General features: G+C 37.3%; 2 protein-coding genes across 2 annotated transcripts; one reads left to right on the top strand and one right to left on the bottom strand.

Moving 5' to 3' along the window:
- The first annotated feature begins 7,775 nt into the window (after positions 1–7,775).
- LOC130949277 (uncharacterized mitochondrial protein AtMg00810-like) lies at positions 7,776–8,588 on the top strand. Its single transcript, XM_057878044.1, has one exon. The coding sequence runs from the start codon at positions 7,776–7,778 to the stop codon at positions 8,586–8,588; it is 813 nt and encodes a 270-aa protein (XP_057734027.1).
- Positions 8,589–16,888: 8,300 nt separating this feature from the next.
- Positions 16,889–18,706, bottom strand: LOC130949276 (pectinesterase-like). Its single transcript, XM_057878043.1, has 2 exons — positions 17,725–18,706; positions 16,889–17,589 (listed from the first exon to the last, which is right to left on the bottom strand). The coding sequence occupies exons 1-2, from the start codon at positions 18,704–18,706 to the stop codon at positions 16,889–16,891; spliced, it is 1,683 nt and encodes a 560-aa protein (XP_057734026.1).
- Positions 18,707–20,710: the final 2,004 nt, after the last annotated feature.

The raw sequence follows: 20,710 nt of genomic DNA, 5'->3' as shown, positions 1-20,710 counted from the left end.
AAACAAAAAAGGGTGGGGTTCACACGCACAGGCTGTGCCAACGCTCCCACCAGAAGGGTTACAAGTTGGCGTGCGGATGCACACGTCTTAACAAAATCAAAGTCACTTTACCTACCAGCCTGGTCTTATTTTTCATGAAGGTCACTGAGCTGCCAGTATACTTAGGCGATCTGGCCTTAGTCTTCAAGAACTTTCAGCAACAAAGTTAATCATAATCGTTAAAACTTAAAATAATAACCAGGCAACCATTTCAAACTAAATCCACTAAATAGGAATTAATTTTCAAAAACTTTCAGCAATAAAGTTAATCATAATCATTGAAACTTAAAAACACTAACTAAACAACCAAATCAACCTAAATCCACTAAACATGAATCAATTTTCAGGAACTTTTAGCAACAACCATAATCATTAAAACAGGAAACACTAACCGAACAACCAAATCAACCTAAATCAAGAACCTGTAATGAAAAACAGAGCAAGAAATAAGGGAAAAGGTTTATGTTGCAGCCTTGGTTGCTAATGTTACAGGGGTGCAGATGATGATGACGGCAGATGGTGGTGATGGAGAAGGGGAGAGAGAGAGAAGGGGAGAGAGAGGAGGCATCGGCATAAAGAATTGACGGTGATGGAGATGGGGTGGCGACGACAGTGGTCTCAACGGCAGCGGCAGATGATGGTGATGGCAGCTGGAATGCGACAGAGAGAGAGAGAGAGAGAGAGAGAGAGAGAGAGAGAGAGGGGGATGGTGATGATGATGGCGAGGGTTCAAATGAGGGAAAAGAGGTTCGTAATTTGAATTTATACCCCTTTTATCATCGGAAAATTCTGACGAAAAATCATTGCGAGTTACCAAAGTGCATGTTTCGCTAATTGAGTTACCATCGGATTTTTTTTACGGTAAACCCAACGGTAAAGAACTTGCCAATCTAATTTATTTTTCCTCCAAATATTACCGAAAGATTTACCATCGAAAAATAGAATCCGCCAGTAATTACTTAATTTTACGAATTTGACGTGGTTACCATCAGTAAATTCGACGGTAAATTTGTTGCCGCTCTGCGATGCTAAATCTGAAGGCTCTCAACATTTTTCTTATAGTATGATGCATGCAATTCTTTTAGAAGATTCTGTAGCCAAACTGTCTCTGCTGTCACATCTGCTAAACATTAAAACTAAGCCTTAGTAGAGGATCTACTCACAAGTGCTTGCTTAGTTTGGATTCCAGGAATCATTGCAATGCTAGTCTAAGACTCCGGTCCAGGAATTAGACATGGCTTCACAGCCAGCCAAGCTTCCAAAGAAAGCTTCGGTCCAAAACACTAGACATGGCCAATGGCCAGCCAAGCCTTAGCAGATCATTGCTCCAATAGCAAGATTGATAGAAATCAACAAGCTCTTGTGATGATCAATTGAAACCTCGGTCCAATAAGATTAGACATGGCTTCTCAGCCAGCCAGACTTCAATAGATCATCTTGAAACACTAGAATTCATTCTTAAGAACTCTGAAGAAAAATACCTAATCTAAGCAACAAGATGAACCGTCAGTTGTCCATACACAAAACAATCCCCGACAACGGCGCCAAAAACTTGGTGCGCGAAATTGTGATCACTACAACTTCGCACAACTAACCAGCAAGTGCACTGGGTCGTCCAAGTAATAAACCTTACGCGAGTAAGGGTCGATCCCACGGAGATTGTTGGTATGAAGCAAGCTATGGTCACCTTGTAAATCTTAGTCAGGCAGACTCAAATGGGTATAGATGATGAATAAAACATAAAGATAAAGATAAAGGTACTTATGTATATCATTGGTGAGAGCTTCAGATAAGCGTATGAAGATGCCTTCCCTTCTGTCTCTCTACTTTCCTACTGTCTTCATCCAATCCTTCTTACTCCTTTCCATGGCAAGCTTATGCAAGGGTTTCACCGTTGTCAGTGGCTACCTCCCATCCTCTCAGTGAAAACGTTCCTATGCTCTGTCACAGCATGGCTAATCATCTGTCGGTTCTCGGTCAGGCCGGAATAGAATCCAGTGATTCTTTTGCGTCTGTCACTAACGCCCCGCCTGCTAGGAGTTTGAAGCACGTCACAGTCATTCAATCATTGAATCCTACTCAGAATACCACAGACAAGGTTAGACCTTCCGGATTCTCTTGAATGCCGCCATCAGTTCTTGCCTATACCACGAAGATTCTGATCTCACGGAATGGTTGGCTCGGTTGTCAGGCGAGCACTCGGTTGTCAGGCGATCAACCATGCATCGTGTATCAGGAATCAAAGAGATATTCACTAGAGCCTTGTTGCTTGTAGAACAGAAGTGGTTGTCAGTCACTTTGTTCATAAGTGAGAATGATGATGAGTGTCACGGATCATCACATTCATCAAGTTGAAGAACAAGTGATATCTTGGACAAAGATCAAGCGGAATTGAATAGAAGAACAATAGTAATTGCATTAATACTCGAGGTACAGCAGAGCTCCACACCTTAATCTATGGTGTGTAGAAACTCCACCGTTGAAAATACATAAGAACAAGGTCTAGGCATGGCCGAATGGCCAGCCTCCCAAAGAGGGTTCAATCATAAAAACATGATCAAAAGATGAAAATACAATAGTAAAAGGTCCTACTTATAGGAAACTAGTAGCCTAAGGTGTACAAAGATGAGTAAATGACATAAAAATCCACTTCCGGGCCCACTTGGTGTGTGCTTGGGCTGAGCAATGAAGCATTTTTCGTGTAGAGACTCTTCTTGGAGTTAAACGCCAGCTTTGGTGCCAGTTTGGGCGTTTAACTCCCATTTTGGTGCCAGTTCCGGCGTTTAACGCTGGAAATTCTGTAGGTGACTTTGAACGCCGGTTTGGGCCATCAAATCTTGGGCAAAGTATAGACTATTATATATTGCTGGAAAGCCCAGGATGTCTACTTTCCAACGCCGTTGAGAGCGCGCCAATTGGGCTTCTGTAGCTCCAGAAAATTTACTTCGAGTGCAGGGAGGTCAGAATCCAACAGCATCTGCAGTCCTTTTCAGTCTCTGAATCAGATTTTTGCTCAGGTCCCTCAATTTCAGCCAGAAAATACCTGAAATCACAGAAAAATACACAAACTCATAGTAAAGTCCAGAAAAGTGAATTTTAACTAAAAACTAATAAAAATATACTAAGAACTCAACTAAAACTACTAAAAACATACTAAAAACAATGCCAAAAAGCGTACAAATTATCCGCTCATCAGTAGTAGCAAGAGTATTTATATCAGAATTAAATATTATAGAGTTAGAAGAATTATTATTAACGTTGTTGGAAGGAGGAAAATACTGATAGCTTGGCAAATAAGAAAACACATTAATATTCATCAAAGAACTAGAGTTATTAGGTTTAGAAATAATAGACGATGAAGATGAAAACATGTCATTAAATAGAAAGAAAGACTCATTAAAAGGAACATTGCGAGCTATATAAATTTTTTCTGATGCACTTGAGCATTTAAAACCTTGATGCTGTGGTGCATAGCCAAGAAACACACACTGTTGCGATTGAAAATCAAGCTTTGTAGAGTTGGATGGTCTTGTATGAGGAAAGCATGCACAACCAAACACACACAAGATACTATAAATCATGTTTTCTATGATGTAGGAGTTCATAAGGTGATTTCATAGCCAAAACTTCAGTAGGAAGATGATTGATTAAAAAGGCTGCAGTTGAGAAAGCATATTTTCAATAAATTTATGGCATCTTGGCTGAAGCTAGAAGAGATAAACCAACTTCAACTATGTGTCTATGCTTGCATTCAACGACTCCTTATTGTTGATAAGTGTAAGGACAAGATAACTTGTGAAGAATGCCATTGCCCTGCAAGAAAGTCTTAAAAGAAGAAGAGAGAAATTCTTTTGCATTATCTGTTTGAATGCCTTTATAGAAAAACCAATTTATTTTTCAAGAAGATTTTTAAATTATACAAAGACTTGAAACACTTGAGCTTTTGTTTGTGACAAATATAAATATGTATAGCGAGTGTATGCATCAACAAAGCTGACATAATACTTGTATCCTGATCTAGACATAATGGAAACGGGCTCTCATATATCTACAAACACTAATTCAAGAGGAAAATAATAGATAGTGTTAGAGTTATATTATACCTAATGTAATTTATTATGTACTACTCTCGTACTCCGGTATATATATATATATATATATATATATATATATATATATATATATATATATATATATATATATATATATACTTGTAAACAAATACCAATACAATATACAATTCTTTTATTTTTGCATCCCAATATGGTACCAGATGAGAATTTTCACACTTCTGCCCTTTTACTCGCTTTGGTAACCCTTTCCGAGAAAATTCCCTAATTTTCTCGCCACAATTCTCTCTCGTTCTCATCATGAACATCATAATCACTTAGATTTCTCCTTTTCCTCAATCGATTCTTTCAATTCTTTCTATTCTTTGATTTTTTCTTGACTAATTTCTGAGCAACGATGTCGACCCTTTCAAATGAAGTTCCGTCACAGGCGGCTCCTTCGGCTTCGATGCTATGTTTGTCAATTTCTGACGGTTATACACTTCACTCAAGTGATCACCCAGGACTCACACTGGTGTCTCAACCACTTCAAGTAGATAACTATGCTTCTTGGTGTCGATCGATGCATCTCGCACTAAGTGAAAAGCGCAAAATCGGGTTCATCAATGGCTCTCTCCCATAACCAGACCCTACTCTTGATCCAGTGCTTGCACAAACATGGCAATGCACCAATGATATCATCACTATTTGGTTGCTAAATTCAATTTCAAAAGATATCGCAGCAAGCGTGATTTACACTGGCTCAGCTGCACTTTTATGGTAAGATCTGGAAGCTAGGTTTTCCCAAAGCAACGCGCCTCGAATTTTTGAGTTAAAGAAATCACTGATGACACTGACTCAAGCATCTCTCAGTGTTTCACAGTACTTCACAAAGCTGAAGATTCTTTGGGAAGAACTCAACACCTTTAAGCCTCTTGTTGCTTGTTCTTGCGGTGGAGTGAAGGTCATCCAAGCGTATCTCGATCAAGAGTACGTCATGCTATTTCTCATGGGATTGAATGATAATTTGGCAAATGTGAGGAGCCAAATTCTGCTCTCAGATCCCCTGCCTCCAATTGGAAAAGTTTTCTTGCTAGTGTTGCAAGAGTAGAAACAGAGAGCACTCACTTCATCTCAACCACCTCAACACATGGCTTTTGCCGTGAAGCAAGCTCCAAGACTCATGGAAACTTTTGGATCTAAGATAAAAGGCAACAAAGACCGTCCTCAATGTGCATACTGTGGCTATCTAGGCCACACAGAAGAAAAGTGCTACAAACTGCATTGCTATCCACCGTTACTCACAGAGCAAAAATACTCGCCAAGTCACTCAGGTTAATCATGTCAACAAGCTCGAGCCAAGCCAAGAAAATCAAGATTCCTAGCCAAGCAACAGATTCTTACTTACAGCATCACAATACAATCAGTTAATGGAATTGCTTCAAACTCAGGAAGCAATGCAAGCCATAGAACCTGAAATTTGTGCAGGTGAAATATTTTCTTCATGTTACGTGAATCAAAAGGCAGTGTTCAGCTCCTGGATCATTGATTTAGGGGCAACCACACACATAACCAACTCCTTCTCTGCTCTTATCAACCCACAACCATTACTTAATCATTTTGTAGCCCTACCAAATCAAACTAGAATTAAGGCCTTAGCCACGGGCAGTGTCATTCTTAGCCCCCATCTAACCCTCTACAATGTCATTTTTATTCCTTCTTTTTGGGTGAATTTAATTTCTATACGTTCTTTACTAAAATTGTCTTGCTATACAGGACAAGATCTCCAAGAAGGTGATTAGCAAAGGTGATGAGTTAGATGATTTGTTTGTGCTGCAATCACCTTCCATAGCACCTTCCACACACATTACTGATTCTTGTCATCAAGCGTCCTTTGTTAGTAATGATGTTTGGCATGCTCGTTTGGGTCACACATCTGAAAAGATTTTGAATAAATTGAGTCCTATTTTGTCATTAAAATCCATCAAATACAATCATTCAAATTGTCCTGTATGTCCATTAGCAAAACTTAAGTGTCTTTCTTTCCAATCACAAAATAATTTCTGTAATAATGCCTTTGAATTGATTCACTATGACATTTGGGGCCCTTATTATACTTCCACATACAATAATATGAGATATTTCCTCATAATTGTAAATGATCATTCAAGATTTACTTGGACTTATCTTTTGAAACAAAAATCCGATGCTACTAACATTCTTATGAATTTTGTTAACATGGTGGAAACTCAATTTAGTGTTAAAGTAAAACAGATTCGATCTGACAATGCCAAGGAGTTATTACTCACTGATTTTCTATAGTCAAAGGGCATAATTCACCAATTTTCATGTGTAGAGAGACCCGAGTAGAATTCAGTTGTAGAAAGAAAGCATCAACACTTACTTAATGTTGCAAGAGCCCTCTTTTTTCAGTCCAAGGCGCCCATCAAATTCTGGGGAGAATGTATTCTGACTGCTGCCTTCTTGGTGAATAGGTTGCCTAGTCCAGCCCTACAGCACACTTCACCATATGAGAAATTATTCCTCAAGCAACCAGATTATCATGCACTGCGGGTTTTCGGATGTCTGGTTCATGCATCCACGTTAATATCTCAGAGGAACAAATTCTCTCCAAGGGCTATAAAAGCAGTTTTTGTTAGATATCCTTCAGGGTATAAAGGATACAAGTTATATGATTTAGAGGCAAAGAAGTTCTTCATATCCAGAGACGTCACATTCAATGAAAGTGTATTTCCCTTCGGTGAGCTACCAGCTGATCAGTCTCCTTTTGTGGATAATTTCCCAGATGTGGTGATGCCTACAGTGCTCCAAGACACTTCTCTTCATGGCTCAGCACCAGTTCAGTAATCCTTGACCAATACTTTCAAGCCTCATCACCCAATAATACCTTTAATACCTGATCACAATCATGATGTTATTCCTGAACCTCAACCATCTCAACCTATCCTTACAAGATCTACTAGACTAACTAAACCTCTACAATATCTTCATCATTACCAATGCCATAATGTTGTCACCATAACTAATTCCAAACATTTAACCAAACCATGCATGAACATTGTAGCCAATATAAACACCATACCTGAACCTGCTTTCTACCACCAAGCTGTGAAATACCCAGAGTGGCGACAAACCATGAATGAAGAGCTTCAGGTAATGGAAGAAACTAACACATGGACCTTGACCCCTCTCCCACAAGGAAAACACACCATAGGCTGCAGACGGGTATACAAGGTAAAGTGTAAGGCTGATGGATCAGTGGAGAGATACAAGACGAGGTTGGTCACAAAGAGATATGCGCAACAAGCTGGGATAAATTACAAAGATACCTTTTTTCCAGTGGCCAAATTAACTACTGTTCGGGTTCTTTTATCAATAGCAGCCATTAATAACTGGTTTTTGTTACAAATGGACGTGAATAATGCGTTCCTTAATGGTGACCTCTTTGAGGAAGTCTATATGGATTTGCCTCTTGGATACAAGACCAAAGAGTCGAGTCTTGTGTGCAAATTAAATAAGTCCATCTATGGCCTAAAGCAAGCATCCAGACAATGATTCTTTAAATTCTCCTCAGTATTATTAAACCATAATTTCAAACAAGACAAGAGAGACTACTCCCTTTTCACCTTTGGCATAGGTGACAGCATTGTCTATTTACTTGTATACATGGACGACATCATCTTGGCAAGCTCCTCCAAGAAAATGATGTGCAAGGTACAATATTTATTAGAATCTATGTTTAAACTCAAGGTTTTAGGTGATTTAAAATACTTTCTGGGACTGCAACTTGCAAGATCATCTAAAGGCATTGTCCTTAGCCAAAGAAAGTACACCTTGAGCATATTGGAAGACACCAACTTTGTTGATGCTAAGCCGATTTCTTTACCTATGGAGACAAATCTGAGGATGAGTGCCTCTGATGGGGATCCATTGCATGATCCTTCCACTTATAGGCGTATAATTGGGAGGCTAATATACCTTACAATATCACGCCCTAACATCACATATGCTGTCTCCACATTAAGTCAATTTCTATCCAAACCAACCTTCACTCATCTTACTGCTCTCCACCACTTATTGAGGTACTTAAAAGGGAGTGTAGGACAAGGTCTTCTCTTTTCTGCCAAGTCAGAACTGCGACTTATAGCATACGCTGATGCTGATAATTGGGCAGGTTGCCCGGACACTAGAAGAAGTGTCACCAGTTACTGCGTTTTCATTAGTGATTCCCTTATCTCTTGTAGATCAAAGAAGCAACACACTGTCTCAAGGTCTTTCATTGAATCTAAATACTGGGCTATGGTAGCAGTGGTAGCTGAATTAACCTGGTTAAGAGACCTTCTCTTTGACTTTCAAGCTGACATTCTATCTTCTATGCTCTTTTTTTACTCACAATCAACCATCCACATTACAACGAATCCCATATTTCATGAAAGAATAAAGCATATCGAGATCGATTGTCACTTTGTTCGAGAGTGAGTGATGGCAGATTTCTAAATCTCATTCACGTTCGGACATAACACCAACTAGCTATATATATATATATATATATATATATATATATATATATATATATATATATATATATATATATATATATATATATATATATATATATACCTGTAAACAAATACCCATACAATATACAATTCTTTCATTTTTGCATCCCAATAAGTTAGGAAATGAAAATGTATACATTTTTGCAAGGCAACAATCATTACAGAAAGTGTCATTTTTATTCACAACATAAGGAAGATTATATGACTGCATTACAACCTTAGCAATAGCAAAAGATGGGTGACCCAACCTTTGATGCCAAAGTTTGCTAGAATTATTACAAGAATTGACATTAGCATGATAAGCAAAAATTTGCTGAACACATTTTGATATAGTAAGTCTATGAAATTCATAAAGACCATTTCTAAGATACCCCATGAAAAGAATTGCCTATGTTACCTATGATTTGACAAAGCAATAAAAAGCATGAAACTCAAAATAAACATTATTATCAAAGAAAAATTGGAAAACACTAATCAAATTTTTGGTAATCTTTGGAACATAGAGAACATTTTTCAAAACAAAAGTATTTTTGTGAAGTAGAGTCAGAAAGATATGTGGTGCCAATGTGAGAAATATTTAAACCTGAACCATTGGCAACAAATAATTGATCAGTGCTACCGTAATCAGAAGAGGAATACAGATTAGATGGATTATTGGTTAAATGATGAGAAGCACCAAAGTCTGGGTACCAAGAGGCTTTAGAAATTATTGATGGTGTGGCCAAGTATGAAATTGGTTGATGAAAAGAACTAGAAGGTGGTGTAGGTTATGAATTTGATGTAGAAGAAGATTGTGAATTTTGAGAAAGAAAGGGAGGTTGATTAGAAGATGAGGGTCTATGAAAATTAGGATCAAATCTGTGGTAGCATTGAAGAACAATGTGACTAGGCTTGCCACAAAGTTGGCAGAAAGATCTTGACCCTAATTGCCAAGAACTTCGCCCCCCCTCTTGTGAATCGTCCTCGTCTACCTCTTCTTCCACCATAATTTTCTCTTCCAAAGCTATTAGGACCTAAAAATGAAGACTGAACCATATTTACTTGAGCAAGACTGGTAGAATTTTGTTTAAATTTTTCTAGCATATCATCATGAGAAATCAAGAGAGATTCAACTTCTCCAATGGTGTACATATCAGATTTGGCTCTAACCGTAATAATGAATGGAGAGTACTCTTCACTAAGCCCATCACATAATGCCTTTATAAGATTATCTGTAGAAATGGGAGAGCCAATAGCTGAGAGAGAATCTACAATCTTCTTGACTTTAGCAACATATTCTGATGTAAAAGGATTCAGATTCTTAATATTCTTAAGTTGAGATTTGAACTGTTTGACTTTAACCTTGGTAGAAGAAGCAAAATAAATATGTAATTTTTTCCAGATTTTATAAACAGTTTCGCAGTGTACTATGCAGTTCTTGAAATTTTCATCCTTTGAAGCTAAAAGCCATGAGCTAAGATTATAGTCTTAAAGATTCCAATATGTATAGATTTTGATAATGTGCCAGCAGCTTGATCAACTTGTGATGCAAATTGAGGAGGTTGTTTTGTAGGCGTTAAAGATACTCTTGAAAATACTGGCCTAAGATTGCAAAAAGAACTTGTTGCCATGTGACAAAATTATTTTCATTGAGTTTGTCAGGAATTGGATATAGAAAAGGTTTGAAAGTTGTAATAGAATCAGAAAGAATGAGAGCCATGAATTCAGGCACTAAGGATCTTATGCTTTGGATATCATGTGAATTTTTTTGAAGAACAAGATATTAAAGAATACAATGCAAAGAGTAGACTGAAAAGCTTAAAGATAGAAGAGTAAAAGATATAAAATTGTATTTGTATTAGTGTAATATATTGCAACACACATTGATTATTACTGAAGTCATGTCCTCATATATATACTAGAGTTATATGAGGAAATTACAAGAAAGCATGCAAGAAGACAAATTCTTTTACTCAAGAAGACCTATCGTGATCATTGTCAATATTAACTAACGAGAAGTGTTAGGGACAGTAACTTTTGTGATTTATAGCCATCAAGTAGTCATTAATGATGTTTTTAATGGTGTGAGATCTCGTCCAATGGTGTGGAATTACTCACTTTTCTTTTGCTAGTTACATGCTTGCCAAAATTTAATAAAATTGCTGCCCCTAGACTTTTTCTTAACTATATTCTATTTTGGTTCTGGTATATTCTCAATTCTTAATTATTTCTTAATTCTTTATTTGATTAATTTGCTCTCAATTTTACCTTTTATCTCATTAATTTATTTCTATTCCATATTCTTCCTTTTTTTAGTTAATTCTAGGCTAACTTTTTTTACAACTTTAATATTTAATTAGAAATAAATACTATTTTAATTTTTAAGATATGAGATAAAAATTAAAATTATTTTTTTCATTTAAATTGGTTCTCAATGTTAAAATTATTTTTCAAAACATTCTTTTGATCAACTCAGAGAGAGAGAGAGAGAGAGAGAGAGAGAGAGAGAGAGAGAGAGAGAGAGAGAGAATCAGAGACTGGTGAATGAGAGCAAGGAGAATGAGTGAAGGAGAAGAGAGTTTAGAGAAGAATGATTTAAACAGTGAAGGATTGTATTGCATTGACTGAGACTTACAGCAGTACAAGACTTATATAGCATACACTAGAAGCTTCTGAAGATGCCAGATCAGCAGGCTTAACTAACCTCCTAACAAACTTAACAGTTAGATAAACTTGATTAACTGACTGCCCTTCTTTGTTCACTTTCAATATCTTCTTTCACTCTATCATGCCCCCTCAAACTCAAGGGAGCTGAATCTTCAGACTTCTGCACCTTGAGTTTGCCTCTGAGATCAAGGAACATTGCTGATGGGAGAGCCTTGGTGAGAGTGTCAGCAATCTGAGCTGAGCCTGGTATATGGCTTACCTGAACCTCATTTCTTGTCACATAATCCCTTACGAAGTGCAAATCAATCTCAAAGTGTTTTGTTTTTGAGTGGAGAATGGAATTTGCTGCCAGCAAGACTACACTCTGATTGTTGCAATAAGCCATGGGGGGTTCAGGAACGCTCCACTTTAGCTCACTTAACAATCCTTTTATCCAGATTAGGTCAGCAACTAAGTCTGCTAATGCCCTGTACTCAGCCTCTGTGCTGGATCTGGCTACTGTCCCTTGTTTCTTAGACTGCCATGATATCAAATTCCTGCCCAAATAGACACAGAAGCCTCCAACTGATTTGCGATCATTGGGATCCCCTGCCCAGTCAGAATCACAATAGGCTTTTAGTGTCAGCAAGGAAGTGGGTGAAGCTTTGTCAATCTTCAAGCCATAGGTTGCAGTGCCACCAACATATCGCAGGATTCGTTTGACCAACTTCTAATGTGTCTCTAATGGATGCTGCATAAATTGTGCTACTTTATTCACACTATATGCTAGTTCATGTCTGGTAATGGTGAAGTATTGCAGACTCCTCACCACTGAGCGATACATATGAGGGTTTGGAAACTCAGCTTTCCATGTGGCCTGAATTTTCAAGGTGGAGGGTAAGGGTGTATGGCATGGTTTGCACCCTGACATTCCTGCTTTGAGCAGCAAGTCTTGGACATATTTACTCTGTGTCATGAGCAGTCCTCCATCACTGGTGTTAGTAACCTGAATTCCCAAGTAATGCAAGGGACCCATGTCCTTTAGAGCGAAAGCAGAGTTCAACTATTGAATAACATCAGATATTTCACTTTCTGAGCTACCAGTGATGAGTATATCATCAACATAAGTAAGAACATAAGCAAGAAAGGATGAAGTGTGCCTAACAAAGACCGAAACATCAGACTTGGTGGCAGTGAACCCTAGATCTCGAAGAGCAGTGGAGAGCTTGAAGTACCAGACTCTTGAGGCTTGTTTCAACCTATAGAGAGCCTTGGTAAGCTTGTAAACCAATGAACCATCACCAACAGTGAATCCCTGTGGCTGTCTCATATAGACATCTTCATGCAACTCACCATAGAGGAAGGCATTATTCACGTCTAATTGACGTATAGGCCACGAATTTGCCAGTGCAATGGTTAGTATAACTCAGATGGATGTTGGCTTGGCAACAGGGCTGTATGTCTCAGTAAAATCAAACCCAAGTCTTTGGGAGAAACCCTGAGCAACAAGTCTGGCCTTGTGCTTTTGAAGACTGCCATCAGCATTGTATTTGAGGTGAAATACCCACTTACTCCCAATAGCTTCCCTGCTGGCTGGGAGAGGAACCAGGGACCAGGTATTATTCCTTAGAAGAGCTGCAAATTCAGACTCCATGGCACTCTTCCACTTTGGGTCATCTAATGCTTGCTTGACAGACCTTGGCTCCATACTTACAACAAAAACACGAGGCTTAACAATACCTGTCTTGCTTCTAGTCACCATTGAATGAGTGTTAACAACAGGAACAAAAGGTGGAACAGTTTCCAAATCAGCTATTGGTATTAGAATCGGGACATCTGATGGGGCCCTGTGGGAAGGGGACAAGGAGGGGAGGCAATATAGGAGATGGATTATAGGGGCTGGGAGGCAGAGGAGAAGAAAGGACAGTAGAATTTGGAGGGATTTGTGTTGGGGATGAAGATGGAATGGTAGGTGAGGCTGTTATTATGGGTAAGGCAGAAGCTGAGGTTGGTTGTGAGGAGAGTTGCTTGGCCTGGTGAGGGATAATAGGAATACATGGTAGTGGCTGTGGCATAGCAGGTGAGGATTCTTGACTGGGTGGGCAATAGAAACCGAAAGAGGGGTCTTTGAAGGGGAATGTGGCTTCATCAAACATAACATGTCTTGTAATGACCACTTTTTCAGAATTTGTAAGACATTTGTAGCCCTTGTGAGAGGTGCCATAACCAAGAAATACACTTGGTAAGGATCTAAAGTCAAGCTTATTTCAATTATAGGGCCTCGGGTGAGGAAAACACAAGCAACCAAAGACCTTGAGGTTTTCATAGGATGGCTTCTAGTTGAACAGTTTTTCAGTTGAGGATACTCCGTTCAGCACTGGAGTTGGCAAGACATTGATCAGTTGGACTGCTGTAGTGAAGGCTTCCCCCCAGAACTTGAGTGGCATAGACGCTGCTGCGAGCATGGTTAGCCCTATTTTCACAACGTGCCTATGCTTCCTCTCAGCTGTGCCATTTTGCTGATGGACATGTGAACATGAAAACCTGTGAATAATACCTTGTTCCTACAATAATTTGGACAAACTGACATACTCTGCAGTATTATCACTCTGAAAAACCTTAAGTTTGGCATTAAGCTGAAGCTCAGCCATGTGTTGGAAATGCACAAAAACTGTTTTTAATTGAGCTCTACTTTTGATCAGATATAGCCAAGTAAATCTGGAATATACATCAATAAAGTTCACAAAGTAATTGTTTCCATTGCAATTAGACATTGGAGCTGGACCCCAAATGTCAGAGTACACAAACTTTAAAGGAGTATTATACACTGTATGAGACTCAGAAAAGGGTAAAGAGTGAGATTTGCCAATGCAACAAGAGGTACAAAGTGGCTTATTTGTAGGAAAAGAAAGATTACACTGCTGTAAAACTTTTGAGACTATATTATGTGAGGCATGTCCAAGACGAGAATGCCACAACATGTAGTGATTTGAAGTTGATTGTGAATGTGACTCCATTGAACTGAGCAGTGCAGCAGGTGCTTGAACAGGATGAAAATTCAACAGCTTATACATGCCTTTTTCAACAGTTCCATTCAAAAGCAATTTTTTAGAGTCCTGGGATTTGACACAGCAGCTATGAGAATGAAATTCAAAGAGAACATTGTTGTCACAACAAAATTGATACACACTTAGTAGGTTCTTAGTTATATCGGGTACTAGCAATAATTTCTGCATAATGAGATGTTTAGAGCTCAATTCAGTTTTAAAATAGACTTTTCCAACAGAATCAATGCTCAAACCTGTTCCATTACTAACAACAACTTGTTCTGCACCATTATAATTCTCCTTTTCAGCTACATTGTGGGGATCGGGAGTCATGTGATGTGTGGCACCTAAGTCCAGATACCAAACAGAATCAGTGAGAGTTGCTGGATTTGCTATCACAGTGCTGTAATTGGCCCCTAGTTGTTCAAGTTGGTGTGGTTTGTTAATGCTTCTTCCATGCGGCTGTGAGTCTTCTTCATACCTGTACCAACAAATTTTGGCAGTGTGGCCAATCTTGTTGCATAGCTGACATTGAGGCCTCTCATAGTTTGATCTTTCATAATGTTGATTCTGTGTTCTTTCATAATTCTGATTTCTCAACCTATCATCATATTGCTGCTGTTTTCTAAAACCAGATGAATTTCTTCCTCCTCTGTTGAATCTTCCACTGCCTCGGGAGCCTCCTTGAAAATTTCTTGTCTGAGTCCAGTTAGCTTGATACTGAGGGCTTTCTTGCAAGCTTTCTTGATTTGCATAACTGGATTGTGTTACATGTGCATAAGCTACTTGATTTACCTCAGATTTTCTAAATCTTTCTAACATACTTTCATTGGCAAAAAGCACTGCCTCTAATTCTCCGACTGTAATACCTTGCGATCTTGTTAGCAGCGAGGTGAGCAAAGGCGCATACTCTTCGGTTAGGCCATAAAGGAGTGCATTAACATGGTCGCTCTCACTCACTGTCTCGCCTACTGACACTAACGCATCGATTGTGCCTTTTATTGACAGTACATACTCGTTTACGGAGGATCCTATTTGAGTGTTGCTCAATTTGTTCCTTAATTGTATTATTCTAGCCTTAATTTGAGAGGCAAAGTGAGTCTCTAACCTGTTCCAGATCTGATAGGGGAATACACAACCAACCATCCGAGTAGTGTAGGGTTTCGTCATCGCCGCCATAACCCAAGATTTAAGCAAGGTATCTTGCCTTTTCCATCTCTGAAATTCTGGATTAATGTCGCCATTTTCAAGAAATTGAAGCGAAATTCCAACTCCAGTGATGTGATTCAATAGGTCATTTCCTTCGATCATTGCTTCTACCTGATCCTTCCACTGCAAAAAGTTGTCGCTGTCGAGCTTCATGTAGATCGGAGTTGCAGCAAAGTCTAGTGAGCTCGCCGTTTGTGTTGAGCTGTGGGCGCTGTGAGTGCTTCCTGAATCTGCCATGGTTTGGGTTTCGTTTTCCATTAGAAGACCAGCTCTGATACCATGAAGGAATCAGAGACTGGTGAGTGATAGCAAGGAGAATGAGTGAAGGAGAAGAGAGTTCAGAGAAGAGTGATTTGAACAGTGAAGGATTGTATTGCATTGACTGAGACTTATAGCAGTACAAGACTTATATAGCATACACTAGAAGCTTCTGAAGATGCCAGATCAGTAGGCTTAACTAACCTCCTAACAAACTTAACAGCTAGATAAACTTGATTAACTGATTGCCCCTCTTTATTCACTTTCAATATCTTCTTTCACTCTAAGAGAGAGAGAGAGAGAGAGAGAGAGAGAGATGAATATTAAATATTAAAATGAGTATTTTTTTGTCTCATAGTCCTTGGAAAAAATGGTCAACGAGATGAATAACCACAAAAAAAATTCTTAAAACTAAGAGAGACAATATCATTTATAAATTAATTTTTTGCTATTTTAGATAAAGTATACTGTTATTTTTATTCAACATTTAAATAACCATAAAATATAAACTAATTCAATAATCATAAAAAATAGTTTAAATTGAATATTTTAAGTAATTTTGTCAAATTAATTCAATCTTTAATAAGTATCTAATTAATTTAATTTTTTATGATTAAAATTGTTCCTGCTCAATTTTTTTATGGTAAAAAAAATAAGAGGTTATACTTTAGTTAAGTTAATATACTTTTCATAAATAGTTTTATTTTTCTGGTATATTTATAGAATTATTGTTTTAAATGGTAAATATATCTATATCCTTTAAAATATTTTTTTTATATTTTTGCCCCATTGTAAGTTAAAATTTTCTCTGAGTATGTCAAAATATATATATATATATATATTGTGAAAATTGTTTGTCCCCATTTAATTTTGGTGTATTAGTATTACTGGAAAAAGACACATAAAATCAATAAATTAAATTCATTGATGGTCACCACGTTACATTTTTTTTCTAGGATCGATTGTCTACATATAAACTCAAAATCTTTGCCAATCTAATCCTTCCATAAAAAAAAATAGAAGAATTAATGAAAGAATACAAAATCATATATTTAACCTTTCTTGATTCTTCAAAACTAAGTTAAGCCTTGGTGAAACCAGCATCGAATGAAATGCCAGTGGCTGGGACCCAAGTGCTAGCTTGGATCCATGGCTCAGCAAGAAATTGAGAAGCTTCATTCTTACTAATAATGCCTTTTGCAAATGGGGCCCTGGCTCCGGCATTGGCACCAGCTCCAGTGTTTCCATACTCAACAAAGTAACAATTGTCAGTGTTAGCCTCAGTTGGTGGGTTCCATGGGATGTAACCTTGTGGCTGGATCAAATCACCAATAGTATTCTCAATGAACACTGCCCTTGAGAATGCCTTCCATGGCCTTGCCAAGAATGTCCTCACTGTCAACCTGTCTGGGTAGAGGGTGGAATCAGCCATGATCTCACAATTTTGGAGGACAATACCAGTAGGCATGTTCTTCTGGTCAGTTCCATCAGCGACCACAATGTTCTGCTGGTTTGACATGGGCTTCCTCACAATGATCCTAGAGTTTTGGATCAAGGTGGTGCCATAGCCGAAGATGAAGTCGATGGTACCAGAGATTTCGCAGTTGCGGTAGAACTGACGATGGGCGTGGGCATAAAGTGTATCTTGGTAACCACGCATTGCGCAATCAAAGAAGGCTGAGCGATCTCCCTGCACGCGGAGTGCCACTGCTTGGTGACCTTCAGCACCAGCGGTATTTTCGAATGCAATTGACTTGGCAATGAAATCATCAGCATTAGTGGCTGCACATACAATTCAACTCGTCAGTGATGTGGAAATTATATGATGTTATATTAGTAAATAACCATGTCATTTTATAATAAAAGTTTTCAATAGAAAAAGTTTTAGAGTAGGTGAGAAATGAAACTTGGACTTACAGAATGTGGATGTTCTCATGGTCTTAGTACCCTCATGGAAGTTCTTGCGACCGGTGATGATGGTCTTTGTATTTCCATCGCCATAGATGAACAAGTTCTTGAACTTCTTGTCAACGGTAATGTATTCATCATAAACGCCAGCCTTAACGTAGATAATGTATCTACCTGTGTAGTTCTTAGGGTAAGAGTTAATAGCCTCCAAAACGGTCTTGAATTGGCCACTACCGTCCTTGGCAACAACAACATTAGGTCTGACATTATTGACGTCTTGCAAGAGTTTGCGATCTGCGGCAGATAACCAAGTGGGGTATCCCTCATGATCCACCTCAAGAAGCTTTCTAGAAGCAGGTTTGAGGTTCAAGTTCAAACCAAGACCATTAAGGAAGTGGGACAATCCGGAAACAACATCAAGAGCAAGTGCAGTGAGCTGGCCAACGCTATCCAAGCTATCAGCTTGCAACTCGGTTTTGACTTTCTTTTCACCGTCGGTGTCAAAGCCGTCCATGCAAGATTGCTGGTAGGCAATAACGGCACCCAACCAGTTCTTGAGTTCAGCAGAACTCTGGTAAACATTTGCAAAATTGTTGTCAGTGACAAGGTTGATAGAGGCTTCGAGTTCGTGGGTTGCTGATTGCAACAAGTCCTTGCAATCATCAAGGGCCATCTTCATGCCAGGATTACTCTCGCCATGCTCCACAGAAAGGCTATCGGTCATGTTGAATGCCTTGATGACGGTATCCAATGTTCTCTTCACCACTTCTGAGACGTAATCCTTTGGGTCAGTGGTATTGACGTTGCCAATGACGTCATAGCAAAGTTTCTTGTCATCTGCGTTTTGGCACAACTTCTCGACTGCCTTGTTGTGGGATTTCAATTGGTCATGGCTGCTGTTGTTGTTGCTAACAACTGCAACGGTGCCAATGACAACACCAACCACAAGGATGATAGAAACGGCAGAAACAACGACTTTGCCGTTTGCCATTTTTTATTCTTAATTTATTTCTATCTTATGGCAATATAAATCAAGATAGAGCCAAATCTAAAGTTGATTGGGAAGGAATCTGAATCCTCCCCAATCTATTATTATTGTTTTTGGATTTTGATGATGAAAACCTTCATAGAGTTGGGGTATTTATACTTCATTTGCTAGGTTTTGTGCAACAGAAATAGGATTGAATGACCGAGTCTATGGTTTGCCTAAAAAAGCTTTTGTCCCTTGTGCACTATTTATTTGGATCTTTCCAAACATATGGCTGCTATTAATCGAATAAGAATTGCTCAAGAGCTAAGAAGTACAAAATAAATATATAATATAATACTCTATATAATGCACACACTTACGGTCGTACACACACATACAACAATTTTTTACTTGTTTGATAACTTCTCTCTTTATTTTCTAAGAAATATTTTATTAATTTCTTTTGAGTTGTAAAAAGTGTCTACGTTAGTTATATATATATATATATATATATACACAAAAAGAAATAATTACTAACTATAATTCGAATATTTGTCACCAGAAAAAAGTTTGAGAATCAAAATAATTTCGCCAGTCAAAATTTTTTAATTTAACTTTATTTATATAATTTTTTATATTTTAATTTTTTATTTTACACTTTTATCACTCAACTTATCACCTTATAATCTTAATTATTAGGATATAATATATCATATATTAATGAGACTATTTATAATTTGATTCTCATATATACTATTATATTAAACACTAATTATAATGTTATATATACTATTATATTAAACACTAATTATAATGTTAATTGAATTTTCTTTGTGACCACCAATTTATTTATTTTTTATTGTTTCACTGCACCTTCGTAATATTATAGAGATTAAAGTAATCTAAATTTTAATTAATTTTTTGTAATCATTAATTTATTGTCTTAGTTACGTAATATTTGTTTCATATTTTTTAAAATGGAATAATAATTTATTCTGATTTTTTAACACAAATGCTTTTAAATTTTATTATAATTAAATTTAAAAAATATCAAATACTTAAATTAATTTATTCAATTAACAAATTTACTCATAACATCCATAAGTTTATACACACAACATTCATAATTTCATACTCATAACATTTATAATTTCATACATATGATTTTCATAATTAATAAACTTTTACAATTAATATTACCAAATTTTAAAATGTGTTTTGTTGTATTTTTCAAATTATTATCTCATATGTGCACAAATAAATCATAATTTTAATTATTTTAATATTTTTTATTTAATATTCATATATGTACTTATTTATTGATTTTAATATAATAAGTTAATAATTACTTTTAAAATTTTATTTCTTAATTTTTGTTTATATTTTATTTTTATTTTTTATCTTCTAATAGTCTATATGTAAAATATGTAACACCCTACCATACAGAGTCTTATGCTTAAGTCATAAAACAAAGATGGCAAGATATTACGACCTCTAACTATTAAAATTTAGTACGTATAATAGTGTGAATAAAGATTATAACTAGGAGCCTTTGAAGAAAAAGGGATAAACAAAATTGATAAACTAAAAGGCACAACACTCCGATCGATAACATAACGTAACGGATAAAGGAATGAACTAACTCGAGATTATATATATACAAAAGAGTGTCAAAAACACAAATATCAAAACTCTAGATCCGGTTGCGAAGATAACCTGTCCGAACATAGAAGTATATACAAATATATAAAGCAAGAAACCCAAAGGAAACCCCAAAGGGCAAAAATACAGAAAACCTATTTCTCCAAAACCACCTCTAAGAGGAGTCATCACAGTTTGTATTATTTAGTGGAGATAAAAGTATCTAAGCAAAATATAAAACTAAATAGAATCCCGAGAACCAAGGAATCTTCGCTAATCCAAAAGTCTCCAGCATGCTTCAGCGAAAAGCCTCACGTCCTGCATCTGAAAACCACAAAATCCGTATGGGTGACAACCGGAGGTTCTCAGTATGGTAACAGTGCC

Source organism: Arachis stenosperma, chromosome 9, assembly GCF_014773155.1.
Source record: "Arachis stenosperma cultivar V10309 chromosome 9, arast.V10309.gnm1.PFL2, whole genome shotgun sequence".
NCBI classification, from domain to species: Eukaryota; Viridiplantae; Streptophyta; class Magnoliopsida; order Fabales; family Fabaceae; genus Arachis; species Arachis stenosperma.
This window is presented reverse-complemented; position numbering and strand designations above follow the sequence as displayed.